The sequence below is a fragment of the Anomaloglossus baeobatrachus genome, chromosome 4, assembly GCF_048569485.1.
Source record: "Anomaloglossus baeobatrachus isolate aAnoBae1 chromosome 4, aAnoBae1.hap1, whole genome shotgun sequence".
Classification (NCBI taxonomy): domain Eukaryota; kingdom Metazoa; phylum Chordata; class Amphibia; order Anura; family Aromobatidae; genus Anomaloglossus; species Anomaloglossus baeobatrachus.
In genome coordinates this window covers 60,828,537-60,849,395 of record NC_134356.1, presented here as the reverse complement: position 1 = coordinate 60,849,395, position 20,859 = coordinate 60,828,537, and the positions used below count along the sequence as shown (strand labels likewise).

Below are 20,859 nucleotides of genomic sequence, written 5' to 3'. Positions count from 1 at the left end.
TATTATTATTAATACAATTAGTAATATTAATAAACTATACAAATAAAATCTTTAAATATTTATTAGTAATAGTTATAATATACAATATGATATTATAAAATCTAATAGTTAAATGTATAAGAATAAAATATTAGTATATAATAATAATAATAATAATAATAATAATAATAATAATAGTAATCCCTTCTCATGTACAGCACCATGGAATCAATGGTGCTCTAGAACTAAATAGTAATTTATTATTATTATTATTATTATTATTATTATTATTATTATTATTATTATTAACAGTTAAAATATATAGGAATAAAATATTTCATAGTAATGATACTACTACTAATAATAATAAATTATTATATTATTATTATTATTATTATTAAGTGTAATCCCTTCTCTAGAAATAAATAGTAATAAGTTAAAATATATAAGGATAAAATATTACAATATTTAATAGTAATAAGAGTACTAGTAATAATAATAAAAATAATGTAACCCCTTCTTATGTACTGCACCATAGAATCAATGGTGCTCTAAAAATAAATTTAATAATAATAACAATAATAATAATTAATTAGCTGTATTCAAAATGTGAGAGAATGACTATAGCTGACAATGTTTGTGGTTTTTTGGCCAATAGCGGCTTGTCCATGTGCTGACCACACAACGGCAGCATATTCAGGGGACACGTCCACTTTAATGACTGCATTACTGTAGACAAGGATAAATCCTACCTCAGCGTTTCTCTAACCTTTTTCCAGATAAGATACTACAGATGCTCCTGAGTGAATGCAGTTAAGATTGCCAGAGATGATGAAGTAGATACTGAGAAGTTGGGAAATCGTAGGAGAATATCAATACACATTTGCAAATATGACACTCTTTCTGCAGCAATTACAGACCTCTGATATTGTTGTCTTGCAGCCAAAATTGTCTTCAATAAGAAAGCACACGAGGCGTTGAAGGACCCAGGAACCACCGCAGCCCTATAGTATCACTGCCCAACGCCGCCAGGTTCCCCCCCCTGCCCAACGCCGCCAGGTTCCCCCCCTGCCCAACGCCGCCAGGTTCCCCCCCTGCCCAACGCCGCCAGGTTCCCCCCCTGCCCAACGCCGCCAGGTTCGCCCCCTGCCCAACGCCGCCAGGTTCCCCCCCTGCCCAACGCCGCCAGGTTCCCCCCCTGCCCAACGCCGCCAGGTTTCCCCCCTGCCCAACGCCGCCAGGTTCCCCCCCTGCCCAACGCCGCCAGGTTCCCCCCCTGCCCAACGCCGCCAGGTTCCCCCCCTGCCCAACGCCGCCAGGTTCCCCCCCTGCCCAACGCCGCCAGGTTCCCCCCCCTGCCCAACGCCGCCAGGTTCCCCCCCTGCCCAACGCCGCCAGGTTCCCCCCTGCCCAACGCCGCCAGGTTCCCCCCTGCTCAATGCCGCCAAGTTCCCTCTGTCTAATGCCGCCAGGTTTTCTCTCAAACGTTGCAGCATTTCATTATACACTGAGCAGGGGTCACGCATGCACGGCCAGCGCTTCATTCGTTGTCTATGGGGCTGTTAAAGATAGCCAAAAACCATGCTCGGCTTTCTCTAGCAATCCTTGCACATATTATGGAGCGTTGTGTGTGACCACTAGTGATGGGCGAGCACTAAAATGCTCGAATGCTCGTTACTCGATTCCAGATGATCAGACGTTCGGACGAGCTTCACATGAGTAACTAGCATTATGGAAAGTCAATGACTGGCCTGTTCGGAACTCTGCCCACATACAGCCAGCCAGCCATAAACAGCATTTCCGGCAGGAGGGAGGAGAGTTTTTTTTGGGGGGGATGGTGGGGGTGTTGTGTCATCACAATACGTCCGAGAACCTTTTTTTTATTTCCCGAGAGAGTAATAATGAGCCTGTGAATGGCTCTCCCTGGGCGGTCTGCACAAATCATGTAGTGAACAAGTCTGTACATTGAGGCCATTGTTTGCAGACGATATATCAGAGCACCCGCGATACTTGGCCAAGCTCAGTGAGTAGCCGAGCATCCTGAAGCAGGGCCGAGCATGCTCGCTCATTACTAGTGACCACCACTCCATTTTGGCAGAGGACTGCAGACCTCCTTTCTCGGAACCACTGAGATCCCTGCTTATAACAAAGTTATTAGGTTATTTCAGAGTCCAGTTCTTGGGAACATTGTGGGTCACAGCCGTCGAATCTTGAGAATAGATGATAGTTTATTCCCAACATTGGAGGCTAAGGCCATTTAAAATTGAACTAGTCTAAAGGACACTTCTAAAATTTTGAGTATTTTATGCATACCAGCTGTATGACCACACTTGGTATTATGGGGTGCTACATGGGCACTTTTGCCACTTTTATATGGAGAACATTCAACGTAATCAATGGGCTTTAAACTATCGTATATACTCGAGTATAAGCCGAGTTTTTCAGCCCTTTTCTTATACTGAAAATGACCCCCCCACCCCCTTGGCTTATACTCAAGTGAGGTTCCCACAAAAATTCTATTCACCTGTCTTCTGTTCAGCCGGTGTCTTCTTACCTGCTTTATACGGACCGCAGGCACATAGACCCCCTCGATGATCCTGGCCCCTATACGGGGCCGCCACTGTTGTAGTCAGCGCTTTGCTTCAGTTGAATGCTTTGCAGTGCCACAAAGCATTCAACTGATGTAAAGCGCTGATCGCATAGTTGGCCCCGTATACCGGCCGCACTCATCAAGGGCTTTACATGCCTGTAGTCCACAAGAGGCAGGTAAAAGAACACCACATGAATAGAGGACAAGTAAGAATACTTTTTTGTGTGAACAACGGCATAATAGGGGACAAGAAGGGGAACAGTATGAAAACATTATTAAAGGATGAGCACATTACTACAGGATGGAACACAAGGATGGGGTACAACGATGGGCACATTACTACAGGATGGGACAAGGATGGGCACATTACTACAGAGCACGAGATGGGCACATTACTACAAGGGGGGGGACAAGGATGGGTACATTACTAAGACAAGATGGGCACATTACTACAAGGGGGGACAAGGATGGGCACATTACTACAAGGGGGGGGACAAGGATGGGCACATTACTACAAAACACAAGGATGGGCACATTACTACAAAACACAAGGATGGGCACATTACTACAGAGCACAGGGATGGGCACATTACTACAAGGGGGGGACAAGGATTGGCACATTACTACAGAGCACAAGGATGGACACATTACCACAAGGGGGGGCAAGGATGGGCACATTACCACAAGGGGGGGACAAGGATGGGCACATTACTACAGAGCACAAGGATGGGCACATTACTACAAAGGGGGACAAGGATGGGCATATTACTACAGAGCACAAGGATGGACACATTACCACAAGGGGGGACAAGGACGGGCACATTACTACAGAGTGCAAGGATGGGCACATTACTACAGAGCACAATGATAGGCACATTACTACAAGGGGGGGGGTAAGGATGGCCACATTACTACAGAGCGCAAGGATGGGCACATTACTACGGGGGGGGGGGACAAGGATGGGCACATTACAATTTATTGGTATCCATTTTTATTTTTGAAATTTACCAGTAGATCCTGCATTTCCCACCCTAGGCTTATACTTGAGTCAATAAGTTTCTCCAGTTTTTTGTAGTTACATTAGGTGCCTTGGCTTATACTCTGGTATATACGGTGAATTATTTAGAACTATACAGCACAGATACATTATAGCTGGCATTATATTGCAATAGGATATAATTATTAGAAATTAATTACACTATATACTAAAGCTGGTCCTACTGTACATGTACCATAGAGGCTGCTGCAATGTTAATGGTCACATTACACATCAATGATTAATCCTCTAAACTTCCAGTTCAGAATTCGCACATGAACACAATATGATTCCATTATGCACGGATATGATTACTGATCGTCCTGAATGCCATTACCTGGATGAGTCATGGTCACCGTATCCTCGTTTGAGTTGTTGTTGTATATGACCACGGCGGTGGCGTTATGGGACGCAGCTCGAAGGATTTTCTCTTTGAACGTGCAGTTTCCGCGCTGCAGAAGTGCAATCCAGTGCTTGGTGTTCGGAGGCACGGGGAAACGGATGTGCGAGTCGCAACCCTGTCTGTCTGGAGCTGCCGAAAGAAAAATCAAAAATTGTGACAAACATATTATTCCTATGTCATGCTCCACAGACCGAGTATTTATCTGTCATTACAGCCCAAGTACGTGGACTATAATAATATATAGAGTTGAGCGAGTATCTAACTATTCGTACTCGCTATACTCCAAACGAGTACCGTCTAATACTCAACAGCGTATAATGCAAGTCAATGGGGAAAAACTTGGAAAGTAACGAGTAACCCGAATGCCGTACTATTCGTGTGAGTAGCAGCAGTAGCATTAGGCTCACTCGTTACATTGCGAGTATTCCCCATTGACTTGCATTGCACACACTATTCAGAACGAATACGCGAGTATTAGACAGTACTCGTTATGAGCATAGCGAGTACGAATAGTAAGATACTCGCTCAACTCTATATAGAATATTTATTCACTGATATAGCACAATTTACATACACAGCGCTTTACATACATCAGTAACGCTCTCTCCATTGGGGCTCACAATCTAGAGTCCCTATCTGTATGTCTTTGTAGTGTGGGAGGAAACCGGAGAACCCGGTGGAAACCCACGCAAACACGGGGACAACATATAAACTCCTTGCAGATGGTGTCCTTGGTGGGATTTGACCCAGGACCCCAGCGCTGCAAAACGGCAATGCTAACCACTGAGCCACCGTGCCTCCTATAATGAAGATTTCAAAAACTGTAGAGAACTGGTGTTTCACTCACGCAAAATCTATAAAATCATGCACACAGCCATGTGATGTCCAGACAATTAGCAGTACCACCATATTTATTTAATTTTACTCACTTATATAATGTATATAATTCAGATGTGGTCATCACTGTGCCCATTGGGGCTCAATCTAAATTTCCTATCAGTATGTCTTTGAGTGTAGATGGTAACCGGAGAACCCGGAGAAAAAACACACACACAAACACGGAGAGAACATACAAACTCCATGCATAGGTTGTCGTTGGTGGGATTTGAATACAAGATTCCAGAGCTGCAAGACTGCAGTGCTAACCACCGAGCCACAGTGCTGCCTAAAGGGTTATTCCCAGAATCAAGAGTTTTCCACTATGTATGGGATAGGGGTTGTCCAACGGCTGGCACACCCAGAGATCCTGAGAAAAGGGCTCAACACCCAGGAAATTAAAGGGCATGCGCAGAATGGTGGAGGCAGAGGGGAAAGCGCGGGCACGAGATTATGGGCGGGTGCTTGCTGATGAAAATCGCAGCGCCGCCATAATCTCGTGCCTGCGCAATGTCACCAGCGGTCCCACTGTGCACAGTCCTGCTACAGTGGCACGGCGCATGCGCGAGACCTCGGACGCACTGGGCGGCGTCCTGAAGTATGTAAATGAGTGTTGGGGGATGGCCTAAAGCGGCAGGAGGGACAGTAACGGACACCAGACAGCCCGCCCCCGTGGTACAATTAATAAGATTTTCAAACTGAAAGGTACCACTTTATAAACTATTTATTTTGATCTAAAAGGGGGCAGAATAACTATAGGAACCTTGCTAGAATGCAGCCCAGGAGCTGCAGAGGGGGAATCTTTTAGGTTTAGGGCAAAATTTCTGCTGACAGGTTCCCTTTAAGATCTGCAGAGCCACATCTCGAATCGGGCAGAGTTGCGCGTTCTCGACCATTCATTGTCTGTGTGACTGTCGGAAAAAGTGGAGCTGTGCACTTGGCTTTCGCGAGCAGTCTCATAGACAATGAATGAATGGAGTTCTAGCATGCACAACTCCACGACATTGAATGCTGCAGCATACAAAGGCATCATACACAGTTGTGGTAACAGTTTGTGTAAAGCCCTTTTTTGTTCCAGTTCATCTGTGCATAAAGTGAGCTCTATAAAGATATAGTGACAGGTTTGGTGCAAAGGAACAGAACAGGCTGCGCCAAGTCCTAACCACAACTGTCTGTAACCAACATATCCTCAGTAAAAGCCCAACCGGTTCCAGTTATCACCCATACATTGGTGACAATGTAATTTCTAACTGTTTTCGGTACTGCTGCTACGCTAAGGAATCAGTAAGGTTTCGCCTCTACGCTGCTTCATCAGGGTTTATTCCCCATTACTCATGTTTACAATTTTGACATAGTGAGGTCTATAATTATGCTACAAAAAAATCTATTGCAGACCCTTATAAAGAAAAAAGGTCTCCTGACCCATTTCACAACACTCCAACTCCCGGCCTCATTTTGCCAAAGCTTAAGGGGTTTCAGTATGTATGCCAGTCCTGAAACAGAATATGGAGTAAGATGTGTCAAATTCATTGAAAAGGTTAACTCAAGTGCTTAAATGGCTAAAAATGCAAAGTGTTTGTAAAAGCAAGCAACTTTGCAATTCACCTCTTATTAAAATTGCTAATTTTCAAGAACAGAGGGATTATCAATAGTTTACAGTTCAATGCCTAGGATATCAGCCACCGCTGCAGTCTCAGTAACAAGTACACAGGTTTCTCTGTGTTTTTGATGCGATTTTGGTGTGTTTTTCCACAGGTTGGTACCTGCGAATTTTTTACCATTATCTATGGCAAAAAACGCAGGTACCTAGTTACATAGTCTCTTAGGTTGAAAAAAGACCTACGGTAGGTCCATCTAGTTCAGCCTTCCTCCACCAGTTCTACATTTGGTCACCAAGTCATTTATAACCAACAATGTTGTGTACTGAGGAAATCATCCAGCCCTGATATAAAAGCTGTTATAGTATCTGCCATTACTACCTCTTGTGGTCGGCATTCCACAGTCTGACTGCTCTAACTGTAAAGAACCCTTTCCTATTTAGCTGCCGGAATGGCTTTTTTTCCACTCGCAGTGAGTGCCCCCTGGTCCTTAGTACTGTCTTTGGAAGAAATAAGTCATGTGCCAGTCCTTTATATTGACCACACATGTATTTATACATATAAATGAGATCTCCTCTGAGACGTCTTTTTTTCTAAGCTAAACATATCTAACTTTTTCAACCTGTCATCATATGGGAGGTCTCCATTCCTTGTAGTAGTCTAGTTGCCCGCCTTTGAACTGCTTCTAACTTCTGAATGTCCTTTTTAAAATGTGGAGCCCAAAACTGGATCCCGTATTCCAGACGTGGCCTTACAAGTGATTTATAGAGGGGTAAGAATACGTTGGGATCCCGGGATCTAATCTCTCTTTTTATACACCCTAAAATCTTGTTTGCTTTAGCAGCTGCTGCCTGACATTGAGTGCTGCAGAAAAGAAGTGGCATGCACGTTTTTTTCTCAAGAAATTCTGCAGAAACAATTTTCTTGAGAAAAAATAACGCAGCTATTTTTTTTTTACATAGGTTTTGCTGGGGAATGTCTGCAGAAAGGTTACAACCATTTTCTCAAGAAATTTCTGCCGCAAAAAAAGGAAAAAAAAAAACAGAGGGTAAAAACGCAGTGTGCGCACAGGGCCTAACCGTCCCTGTATTTAGTAGCATAGATAAAAGGATCTTTAGATAAATTATTTCTAAAGATCCTTTATAATATACTAACGAGCGCAGGGACTAGTCACAAGGGCATTAGTTCCCTTGGCTGGTCGGCCTCCTTAGCATGTAAGCACGCCCCTGTGGGTGTGCTAACATGTTAACGAATGCGCAGCGTCAAAGGCATGGACACTCTCACCTCTGCTGGTTTTCGGTTCAGTGCGCACGATCAGAACGTCCCCAGACTTCCTGTCATGCGCACTACACCGGTTTGATAGTACGCATGACCGGAAGTCCGGGACTTCTGATCAGGAGCACTGAGCTGAAATCCAGCGTTGGGAGCGGTGGCAGCAGAGAGCAGTGAGATCGACCATACCTCTGATGCTGCACATTCATTAGCATGTTAGTACACCCACAGGGGTGTGCTTATATGCTAAGGGGGCCGACTAGCCAAGGGAAGTATTGCCCTTGCGACTAGTCACTGGCCTCATTAGCAGGTTATAAAAGATCTTTAGAAATACTTTTAGTAAAGATCTCTTTATCTATGCTACTATATACAGGGACGGTTAGGCAGGGATTAGCAATATGCACACACAACTGATTGAGGCTCTGGGTGCATCGGGGACTGGACAGGTTCCCTTTAACATTCTTTATTACTGGGCCACTAAATAAATGCAAAGCCTAAAATCACAAATTACTCCAGCTCTCTGTCAAATGTCTTTGAAGCCGTTCCTCAGGTCAGGGTCCCCAGGTTTTTAGAACCAAGAACGTTCCATGTTTCACAGATATGTGAAACCAGTCTCACGTGCACGCAATCAGCTTTCTAGATCCATAATCAATCATCACCTGTATTGACTGAGGGCTACAGAGAAAACCAGGACAGGAGGAGACTGATGAACCTCAAACCTACCTGTCACTCCATGAAAATCCAGCCCAAAAAACAAAAATTACCAAAGCCTATAAATAAGGATACTTAACTTTCCTTATACATAACCAGATTTACCAGGAGGACACATATACCTATTAGAGGTTAAAATATAAGACTACTATTGTGAAAAATTGCCATCCTGAACCTTATCTTGTCACTGTCTCTAAAAAGCTGCCAATCACACTGCAGTGCCCCACCCACGAGGAGCTGCTCAACATCAATATATGATGGAAGCAACACAATAGTGGCCGATAGAGGAGAATAATCTGATGGTCTGTTATTACGGCTCCATAATACAACATTGTGTTGAAAGGCATGAGAAAAAGCACAGGATACGGGCGAGTGAGATAATTATGAAGAAAAGTGCATATAACGCTGATAACATCTTTTGAAAATCTCTGTTCACGTTAAGAGTATCCGCTTTGTAAGGAGACAAAAAAAAATTCTTGCACTTTATATAAACAAACACGAGTCCACATATAATGGAGCTTTGTTCTCTACCTGTCACGAATGCATCGCCTTGGAGAGAAGGGAGCGAAATACCAAAAAAAAAAAAAAAAATTAAAAAAAACCACTTTACAATTAGATCATGTTGAATCCGTGAAGGAAAAAGAAGGCCGGCTCCTCGCTTCTTTTGTAGCGCGTCCTTTAGTAGTGATTAAAGGGAATTGAATGTTATGGGCAGCGGTGACTAAAGAGCTGATTTGTTTCGCTATTTGATGTCCGGATATTCAATTAACTGTCAAATGACAACATGGCCACTTAGGAAATAACTGTGATTTCAGACTCCGGTAATCACAGACGTGACAAAAAAAAAAGAAGAAACTCAAAAAAGTTTTCTCTAATTCAAAAGAGATAAGAAAAGGACAGAGGATTCTTGCCTTTCCTGTACGTGCACAAGGACAGGGTACAAAGGGATTCCTCAGCAAAAGTTAAAAATACTGCTATAAGGCTGCATTCACACTGAATGTGTACCAGAAAACCCCCCTCATACATGCAATTACAAGTGATCAAAACACTATCTACTCCAAAATGGAATAAAGTCTACAGCTCAGCATGAAAAAAACCCTTGTGCAGGTCTTTTGAGAGAACAGTAAGTTATGGGTCTCAGAAACTGACAATGCAAAGAAACTATTTAAGCTTCAGAAGAAGAGACCCTGATTCCAACGATGTATCAGTTACTGGATGCAGCAGATGTGATACAGTTCTTAGATGAAGCATGCAGCAGAGCTCAGAGAGCTAACCCCGCCCACACCACAGCTTCCTGTGTACATTGTATGTTGATAATGAGCCACTTAAAGAGGAGGAGGACTGGTTGGATGAACTGGCATGAGGCAGCTAGTCACAGCAATGATTATGTCCTCATGATAAAACCTCCACTAAGTAAACAACAGCACACAGCCTGGTAAATGACACATTGCTGAAATCTGTGCTTCAGTCCCCATCTCCTGCTGGCTTCAGATTACATAGCAAAAGCCCGCTGACCGATTCCCTTTAAAATGCTAAAATATTTTTTATATATATATATATATATATATATATATATATATATATATATATATATATATATATATATATATATATATATATATATATATATATTAGTCCAAAAGTAGGTGGACAGTATGTGTAATAGGGTAGAATCATCTACCTGACGGTTGGAATGTCCTGTCATCTTACAGTGGGCATGAAATAGTCTCAATTTTGGGACTTTACCCAGGCACCAGTATTGTTTGCCCTTGGAATGGACACCATTAGATGGCTTTTTTGTTCCTGGACTATTGTCCTGTGAAAATTCCCTGATGAACCCCAAGAAATCCAGGGGGGAAACATTTTGCGGATACTGACAGATACGTCCCTGCTGGGAATTTATATTCTATTATCAGTCTATGCTACAATATACATCTGGTGTTTGTGCTCTATGAGCATTGTTCTAATTTGTAGATTCAGGCAGTTCTAGTTTGAGTCTCTGATAACGGAGGACTTACCGTAATTATTGCCTTATTTTCTGACCTCTGACAGATTTTTGGCACAGATTATCATCACAATTATTTTGGTGATGGGGGTCAACCTCTGGTAACTATTATTCTAGGGTAAGGTAGGGAACAGCCGACGAGGAGCGGGGGGCACCTTAAATATTATGGTGCAACTCCACTGGTAGGTGACAGTGAGGGCTAATTGACAGACACAGTGCCTCAGATTATTAATATAATCTTTTGTAAGTATCGGTGAACACTATCACCCCTCTCATCATTTTATTGCACCCTATCTTATGTTTCGCACCTCACCCTCTTCACTTGACTACGGTCTGATAGAATTATATTGATGGTTCTAAGGTATATCGTTTTAATTAATAGAAATAAAGTACTGTATTAGGGGATTTTTTCTTTGATCTATGTATAATTCATGCCTCTTTTTCATTATTTGTTTTGGTTTTTGAAAAGAGGAGTAGGCAGTACTATCTGTGCCTAAATAATGTTAAGGAAGAGAGGAGTAGGCAATACTATCTGTGCCTAAATAATGTTGAGGAAGAGAGGAGTAAGCAATACTATATGTGCCTAAATAATGTTGAGGAGGAGAGGAGAAGGCAATAATATCTGTGCCTGCATAATGTAGAGGAAGAGAGGAGTAGGCAATACCATCTGTGCCTGCATAATGTTGAGGAAGAGAGGAGTAGGCAATAATGTCGGTGCTTAAATAAGATTGAGGAAGAAAGGAGTAGGCAATACTATCTGTGCCTAAATAATGTTGAGGAAGAGAGGAGTAGGCAATACTGTCTGTGCCTACATAATGTTGAGGAAGAGAGGAGTAGGCAATACTGTCTGTGCCTACATAATGTAGAGGATATGACAAACTGTGGAAGGAGAAGCGCAATAGGGTCTTACCAAACTTAATGGGAAGAAGATAAAATGTGAACACTCACCTATAGGAGGTTGTGCCAGTCACAACCCCTATACCAGCAAGGAATATCCATGTGAATAGCAGCAGCTCCGGGTGTAGTATCAGTAGGTAGGGAATCTGGTAGTCCTGCCGCACTTATCACCACATCGGGAACATATTAAAAATTTATATCTGGACTTCCGGCTCCTGCGCTGATCATGTAGGACACAGGACGCCTGAGCTCTGTCATTCCCTGCAGCTCTGACATATATACCGGACAACCCACCAGCCTCCCCCGCTCCATTCCACCGGTGAGTGAAGTTGCTACATGCAGGGAAGTTCATGGGGAGCCGTGGAGATAATTACTTGAAACAGCGCGGTGAATTTCGCTCTCCCCCTCCCTCTCAAGATCTGGCAGCGTGATAAAGATGGCGCCGGAGCCTGCCCTGCACTAAAATCAGATCTGTACACAGAGAGCAGGACGCAGCTTACCTTGCACTCACTCCCCCAGCACTAAGCAGTTAACCGGCAGCAGAATAATAAATCTCCTGGAGTCCTGATAAGATATCAGCAGCAAACAACACGCTACTGACAAGTTCTGCAAAGAGCTAAGAGTTAAAAAGCTGGGAATCCCTGGGCCCTTCCCCCATCTTGTCCAGACCTGTGCATAAGCAGGAGCTGAATCTCTAGGCATACAGACTCAGTGCAAAGCTCTGGAGAAAGTGAAAGAAGCTGAAGGAGGGAAGTTTAAACATACATCCCTGCAAAGTTTCAGGACAGTGAGAATTCATATAACTCTGGCAGGGGGGAGAAAGGGGTGAAAGTGAGAATAAACAAAAGGGGGAGCAGAATCAAGATTTGTCTGACAACCCACACTAAATCAGTGTCAAAACTTACGTCCCTTCATTCACTATTTGATGGAAAGATACCTGCTGCGCAGCAGCTCCAAAACACAAAATCCTCATACATCCAGCGTACAGTGTGAAAAAAAGATTGTGACTGCCCATACAGAATTAAGTGTCCCTCGGTCACCTGAAAATACTCATCAGATGGAGATGGAGGATTCCCCGGGGACCCCGGATGTATTCAAAACAGTGGAGGGTATGGATTATAAGCGTCTGGCTGATGAAGTCGCCAATCGTTTTCTACCTGACATCTCCGCTACAATTAAAGCATCAATAGCAAAAGCTCTCAGTGCCATACAGAACCAACTTGATGAGACGGTGGAACAGGTTGCGGCTATGGAAACCAAAATGTCGACGTTAGAGGAGGACTTCAGCTCTGACCACACTACAGTCATGCGTCTGGCCAGGGAGAATCTGACCCTGAGGGACCGTGTGGACGATCTAGAGAACCGCTCCAGAAGAAGCAATTTGCGCATTGTCGGCCTGCCTGAAACATACCCGGTTGGTGAGCTACGTACATTGTGTGAATCCACTATTCCTACAACCCTGGGAGTAGCAGGAAGGAGAAAAGTGGAAAGGGTGCACCGCATTGGTCCGCCAAGGAGAGGTGATGAGAGTGAAAATAACAGACGCCCAAGACAAGTCATAATGAAATACTTGGACTTCTCCGATAAACAGGAAATATTACAGGCATACAAGAAATTGAAACATCCCTTGGAGGTGAAAGGCTCGCGCATCTTGCTCTTCGAGGATTTTTCTGCGGAGGTCACACGGCAGCGGAGGGCATTCTCATACATATGCTCTGCCTTATTTAAGAGAAATATACGCTTCCAGTTAAAGTACCCGGCAACGTTGATTATCAGACATCAGGATGGATCCTACAATTCTTTCTCAAGTCCAAAGGAGGCAGAGGCCTTTATTGAGCGGATCAGCAGTCCTCGTGACCTCAGGAATTCTCCAGGACAAGGGCGCAACGACTCACCGAACCAGAGAGTGACCAAAGGGAGCTCTGTGAAGCACGCTACAGCTTCCCCGAAGGACTGGAGACAACAAAACAAGGAACTTAAGGGAACCTGAGACAAATAGACAAATGTCGGATGTGTAAAGTTCAAGGTGGGACACCTGTTTTTGATTTAGGCTGGAGAAGCCGCAGTGGAAAAAGTTCAAGAAATCTGAGGCGGAGGAAAGGAAAGAGAACTTTTCTTTTTTTTTTTTTTTTTCCTTCTCTCTCTTTCTTTGTAGGTGGGACACTCCTTTATATTGGTTAAACGCTATAAGTATAAGGTTGACTGAGCTTGGAAAATGATCAGAAAAAAGTGAAGTCTGAGTATTATGGTATAGTTGGGGGGGGGGGGGAGGGAGATGTTTGAAATGTTTGGGGATTTTGGATTCAAGTGAAGTAGCAAAGATTTTACACAGAGTTATTATTATTACTACTACTCTCACTATTGCAAGTGAGCACTATGTTCAATTGTCTAATTGGTTGAATTTTTTTTTTTTGGCAAGAGAGGGCAGCAAAAACATGGTAAACGAAAGGCAGGATTTCCATTTATTACATGTGCTTTATGAGAATAGTCACCTGGAATGTTAAGGGGTTACGTTCCCCCCAAAAAAGAATTAAGATATTACGCCACCTTAATCGCCTCAAACCGGACATTGCGCTCCTTCAGGAAACTCATCTGGAAGGTTCAGACATGCAGAGGATGGGGAAATTATGGGTTGGAGGAGTCTATGGGTCATCTTCAGTTAAAAGGAAAGCAGGGGTTATTACATTAGTAAGTAGGAGATTACAACATCAAGTCCTGGAAACATATGCAGACACGGAAGGTAGGGTTCAGATGATCTCAGTGGAGATACCTGGAGGAATTTATAAAATCTTTAATATTTATGCCCCGAACGAAAACAACAAATCATTCTTTCAACGACTTGAGGCCAAAATTTTAGAACATGCCCATTTTAATCTAATAATTGGGGGGGATTTCAACTCGGTGGTATCTGTGCTAGAGGACAGGAAAAATGCTAAAGGCCCCCCAAATGTACCGCGCGGCCATGATAAAGTTATGCGTCCTCTGTTAAATGCCACGGCCTTATGGGATGCGTGGAGACTACTGCACCCTCAGGATAGGGAATTTACGCACTATTCACATGCTAATAGCTCCTGGTCTCGCATTGACTACTTTCTTGTTTCAGGGAACCTGGTACGTGCGCTCCACTCAGCTACTATCCAGGATTTGGTGATTTCTGACCATGCCCCGGTGGTGCTAGACCTAGCAAACATTTATCCCAGAGGAACGGACTATCTGTGGAGATATCCTTCCTTCCTTAAAGATAACGAAGATTTTTCCTTGAAATTAAAGGAATGGTGGACGGAATTTATGGTACATAATGATCAACATAAAGACACACCTATGTTATTATGGGACACGGCGAAGGCAGTATTACGGGGCAGAACGATAGCACATGTTTCCTATTTGAAGAAAAAGGCTCATCTTAAATTTACTGAAACCTCCCATAAATTGAGGGAAGCATATACTTCTTTTCAAAAGCATCCTGATAGGGACCATAGAGATAGATGGGTAATAGCCCAAAGAGCTTTTAATGAGTGGGCGGAAAAACGGGAACAAATGGCTAGGTCAATGCAAGAAGCTACATTACATCGCTTTGGAAATAAAGCAGGGAAAATACTGGCCAACTTAGCGAAAAATAGGATTATAACTCAGGGACCCATGGAAATAAAAAATCAAAAAGGGGGAGATACACAAAAACCCTAAGACAATAATTGAGACTTTAGGCACGTATTATAGAAACCTTTATTCGTCGGAAAAGCGAGACAAATTTCCTGATAATAATCTTTTATCTAAAGTGACACTACCTCGACTCACAGAAGAGCATCGCACTTTTCTGAATGCCAAAATTACGGGGGAAGAAGTATTGGGGACAATCAACTCCATGCATAATTATAAAGCCCCTGGCCCTGACGGATTTACGGGAGAATTCTATAAAACAGTAAAGGAAGAGATCTTACCTACATTACTAGAGCTGTATAATAGCATACTAGACGGTAATGCGTCTTTCCAAAATAATAACCGGGCATATATAAAATTGATCCCTAAACAGGGGAAGGACCCGAAGGAGCCGGGTTCGTATAGGCCCATATCACTTATCAACCTAGATATGAAGATAATGTCAAAGATTATGGCAAATCGTCTAGCTATAATTCTTCCCCAACTGATTTCCCCAGCACAGGCCGGTTTCATTCAGAAAAGATCAGGGACACTAAATATTAGAAAAGTTCTTCTTGTCCTGGATAGGGTTAACCTTCGGCCTCTGAAAGGAGAATCTCCCGCTTTGCTTACAATAGATGCCGAGAAAGCCTTTGACAATATTGAGTGGTCATGGCTTTATAGAGTTCTAGATGAAATGCGTTTTTCGGGGTCATTTTATACCTACATTAGAGAAATTTACACAAATCCGAAGGCTCAAGTTTACATTCCAGGATATCTGTCAGCCCCTTTTCCGTTACTGAAAGGAACCAGACAGGGTTGCCCCCTTTCCCCATTACTTTTTAATCTGGCTCTGGAACCATTGGTACGATTGTTATCTACACATAGCACCTTCCAGGGTATTTCTGTAAATAATAGACAAATTCAGTCAGCTTTTTTTGCGGATGACATTTTGCTTTTCCTTTCGAATCCAGCTCAGCAGGTCCCCGAGATTTTACAAATTTTGCGAGAGTTTGGAGCGTACTCAGGCTTCAAGATTAATGCGTCAAAGTGCGAGCTCCTATACCTGGGAGGGACAAATGTTCAAACACGGGAGCAGAACCCTTTTGAAGGAATTACAGTGGCTAAGTCATATATCACATACCTGGGAGTTAAAATAGGTAAGGTTCCGGCAACCCTTTATAGTCTAAACTATCCACCCCTTCTGAGCCAAATAGAGCAAGATCTTAAAAGATGGCACGACCTTCCATTGAACATAATTGGTAGAGTCCACCTAATTAAGATGATGTCGATATCAAAATTAATGTATCATCTTCAAACACTTCCCCTGCTTCTCAAGCATAAAGATATTGTCCAGCTAAATAGAGCTTTTTCACACTTCATTTGGAGGGGGAAACGCCCTCGTATAGGGCTTAAGAAGCTGATGGCATCTAAGGTTCATGGAGGTCTGAGTTTGCCGAACATTCGGGGTTACAATATAGCCTGTTTGACTAGATATATATTGGATTGGATTAAAGGCTCTAGGCATTATTCAGCGTTGGAGCTTGAGAGAGACTATGCACAACCTTGGGATCTGGTGGCATTGCTTCATACTAGGCAGGCTAATCTCCCTGTGAAAATCAAGCACTCTTCCTTATTTAAAGACACGATTGCAGCGTGGAAGGCGTTGAGGAAAAACTACAAACTTCCCCATAAAATATCCAAATACTTGCCTATATGGGGGAATCCAGAGTTTGTGCAGGGGACAAGCAATAAGCTGTTTGAAGAGTGGAAGGTGCGGGGTATAAGGACTGTTGCTCATCTCTTGCACACCTCAGAGCCTAGATGGTTGAGTAGAGACGAAATTATAGCGCAGTATGGCCTGGGGACTAACCAAGTAATCCAATATGACCAAGTGAGATATAGTATTATGACTCAGTTGCATGATGTGACCCAGGAGGTAGTATTTAACTCTTTTGATTGTCTGGTAAAGAACTCAATAACTTCATCATCTATCTCTTTTCTTTATGGAGCCATGCGTGATCTATTAATAGGACAGCACCCGGAAGGTTTATTTAAATCTTGGGAAAAACAATTTGAGGACCCGTCTATGGGGGTAAAAATTAGGGGAGGGTGGAATGCTCTTCGTAAATCAATTTTAAATGAGAATTGGCGAGAAACCCAATTTAGAATTATGCACAAGGCAATTTATGGTTTTAATCTCCCTCCATCAGCAACAAAGCCAGACAGGCTTACGTATTGCCCTAAGTGTAAGAGTAGTGGAACTGATCTCCTTCACGGGTTGTGGTCCTGCCCCCATTTGAGTCCATTATGGTCACAGATCAAAAGTTGTATACAAAAGGTGTGGGGTCTTGAAGTTCGGCTCTCACCTGGGTTCGCTATTTTTCACCATTGGGAGGAGGGGAACGATACCAAAGGGAAGATGACTAACCCACCCAGACTTATACATGTGATACTTCTGGCAGCCAAGAGAGCGATACTAAAAAATTGGTTGGAGTCTAGGGTCCCCGCGATTGAAGAGATCTTGGGTCAGCTCATGCATCTTCTTGAAATAGAAGGATTGGATGCAGAAAGGAGGGCGGATAGAATACGACAGCACTTTAACAAATGGAAGAAATTCATACTGGCCTATTGTACTCGGGAGGAGATAGTCAGGATTATGTCACCTTTCAAAGACACAGTCTGGTATCATACTGAAAAATTGAAGGATACATTGGATGGCTTGGAGGTGGGGGAGGAAATGCCGAAAGGTGACTAAAAGGAGAGGGGGAAATAACCGATTTGAGTGGGACTTCTTTATTATATGTCATTACCATGTTCACAAGGGTTCAATGGGGGGAATGATAAGAATGATGGGTTAAGGGGTCGCTGCTTTCCTTTGCTTTATCTTGCCATGTTATGGTTATTGATTTTAAAAATTGGTATGGAATTTGGGATGATCAAACATGACAATGTAATGTTGAATTTACAATGCTGAATTCGCTTATGCCAATGTTATGTTATTGAAAAATTTGAATAAAAATATAGTTAAAAAAAAAAAAAAAAATTTATATCTTTTTATTTCATGCCACAGAGGAGGAGGCAATACTAGCTGTGACCACATAATGTACAGGAAGAGAGGAGGAGGCAATACTATATGTGCCCAGATAATCTACAGAAAGAGATCAGGAGGCAATACTATCTGTGCCCAGATAATGTAGAGAAAGAGATCAGGAGGCAATACTATCTGTGCCCAGATAATGTACAGAAAGAGATCAGGAGGCAATACTATCTGTGCCCAGGTTATGTACAGGAAGAGATCAGGAGGCAATACTATCTGTGCCCAGATAATGTAGAGGAAGAGATCAGGAGGCAATACTATCTGTGCCCAGATAATGTACAGAAAGAGATCAGGAGGCAATACTATCTGTGCCCAGATAATGTAGAGAAAGATCAGGAGGCAATACTATCTGTGCCCAGATGATGTACAGGAGGAGATCAGGAGGCAATACTATCTGTGCCCAGATAATGTACAGAAAGAGATCAGGAGGCAATACTATCTGTGCCCAGATAATGTAGAGAAAGAGATCAGGAGGCAATACTATCTGTGCCCAGATGATGTACAGGAGGAGATCAGGAGGCAATACTATCTGTTCCCAGATAATGTACAGAAAGATCAGGAGGCAATACTATCTGTGCCAAGATTATGTACAGGAAGAGATCAGGAGGCAATACTATCTGTGCCCAGATAATGTAGAGGAAGAGATCAGGAGGCAATAATATCTGTGCCCAGATGATGTACAGGAAGAGATCAGGAGGCAATAATATCTGTGCCCAGATGATGTACAGGAGGAGATCAGGAGGCAATACTATCTGTTCCCAGATAATGTACAGAAAGATCAGGAGGCAATACTATCTGTGCCCAGATGATGTACAGGAAGAGATCAGGAGGCAATAATATCTGTGCCCAGATGATGTACAGGAAGAGATCAGGAGACAATACTATCTGTGCCCAGGTTATGTACAGGAGGAGATCAGGAGGCAATACTATCTGTGCCCAGATGATGTACAGGAGGAGATCAGGAGGCAATACTATCTGTGCCCAGATAATGTACAGGAAGAGATCAGGAGACAATACTATCTGTGCCCAGGTTATGTACAGGAGGAGATCAGGAGGCAATACTATCTGTGCCCAGATGATGTACAGGAGGAGATCAGGAGGCAATACTATCGGTGCCCAGATAATGTACAGGAAGAGATCAGGAGGCAATACTATCTGTGCCCAGATGATGTACAGGAGGAGATCAGGAGGCAATACTATCGGTGCCCAGATAATGTACAGGAAGAGATCAGGAGGCAATACTATCTGTGATTACATAATGATTGTGATACAAATTTGCCTTGTAGAAAACGTTAGAACTGGGACGGACACGAATGGTAGCAGCATATTAGCACCCCGATCATGTGCGGCTACAGCTGCTGTCTGCTCTCTCTCACTTGGCAATTTCTAATTTTCAGGCTGAGTGCTGAAGTTAACATACCAGCCAGTTTGCACGTTCAGTGAAATAAATTATAGTTGGCCTGCTTTCAAGACAATCAATTATCTACATTCCTCTTATATGCACTAAAAATAGTATTCAGAAGGAAAGATATGGCAATGCACAAAAAAAGAAGGCAAAAAGGTGACTGGCCTCCAGAAGGGCCTGGGGGCAATAACATTTCAGGAGGAACTGGCACGAGGAGGGCTATACCGTATGTTAATTTGCTCAGTATACTGTTAACCTATTTTTCAAAAGATGCAATGAAACTGGCCCATATCTGAAAAACTGGACCTGTTGAGCTGCAGTACCAGATGCAACCTACAGGCAGAAGTGGCGCCGTTTTAGGATGAAAGCAATTGTGTTTTTCTTATCTGGGACAACCCCTTTATAAAAATAAAATAAGCTATTATAGATTAAGGCCCCATCCTCCACACAAATTGAAACCATGTAGACATATATGTGTTGATATCTTTATATACAGAGGGTGAAATAAGTATCGAACACGTCACCAATTTTCAAACTAAATATATTTCTAAAAGGAGCTATTGACATGAATTTCTCACTAAAAACAATTGTACCTGCCGATTCCAGATCTTTTTGTAGCTCTCCACAGGCAGTCCTAGAAATTCTGTAACCAATACCATCAGAATGTTTTGCAAAAACAAGGTTGTGAAGGTCTTGAGACAGCTCACTGGTTTTATCAATCATCAGATGTTTCTTGTGTGGCACCTTAGTAATGAGACACCTTTTTATAGGCCATCAGTTGAAGTAGCTAATATTTTTCAATAAGCGGCAGGATTGCTTTCCAATTACTGGTAAATTTCAGCTACCGTCATGAATTGCCATTGATTTTTTTCACCTCTCTTTATGCATGTGTCCAATACTTATCCCTGCCATTCCTCATTACTACACAAAATTTAAAGTAAGGTTTGACTCCTTGCCTGTGTTGACATCTGATGAGACGTTCATGTCAATACCACCTTTACAAATATATTTACATAGAAAATTGGTGACGTGTTCAATACTTTTTTCACCAGCTGCATATGTAAGATAGAACAGAACTTGATTTCTGCTCGAGTCTTGGATTCAAGTCAAATGACCCCGAACTTGACAACCTTATAGGCATATACGAGACTGCCAAGTTTGGGTCAGGAAAACTGCGGACTGTCCTTGCATTACAATCTGTACTCAAGACTGACACAAGGTGTGACTGCGGCATAAGCTGTTAATTCAGCACTGTATGGTAACAGGATGAAACGTGGGGTGGCTCAAGCGGTGGCGGTGCATCCACTATGTCCGGTGATCCAGGCGGACATGCGTGTGCCAGCGCAGCAGC

The 20,859-nt window shown here is 42.9% G+C and overlaps 1 protein-coding gene across 3 annotated transcripts in view; it reads right to left on the bottom strand.

Moving 5' to 3' along the window:
• RNF130 (ring finger protein 130) overlaps window positions 1-20,859 on the bottom strand; it is a 349,488-nt gene that overhangs the window by 247,059 nt on the left and 81,570 nt on the right. For all 3 annotated transcript variants that reach the window (XM_075344373.1, XM_075344372.1, XM_075344374.1), the window contains exon 2: window positions 3,943-4,137. In XM_075344373.1, coding sequence (XP_075200488.1) covers window positions 3,943-4,137 — 195 coding nt within the window. The remainder of the gene's footprint in view (window positions 1-3,942; window positions 4,138-20,859) is intronic.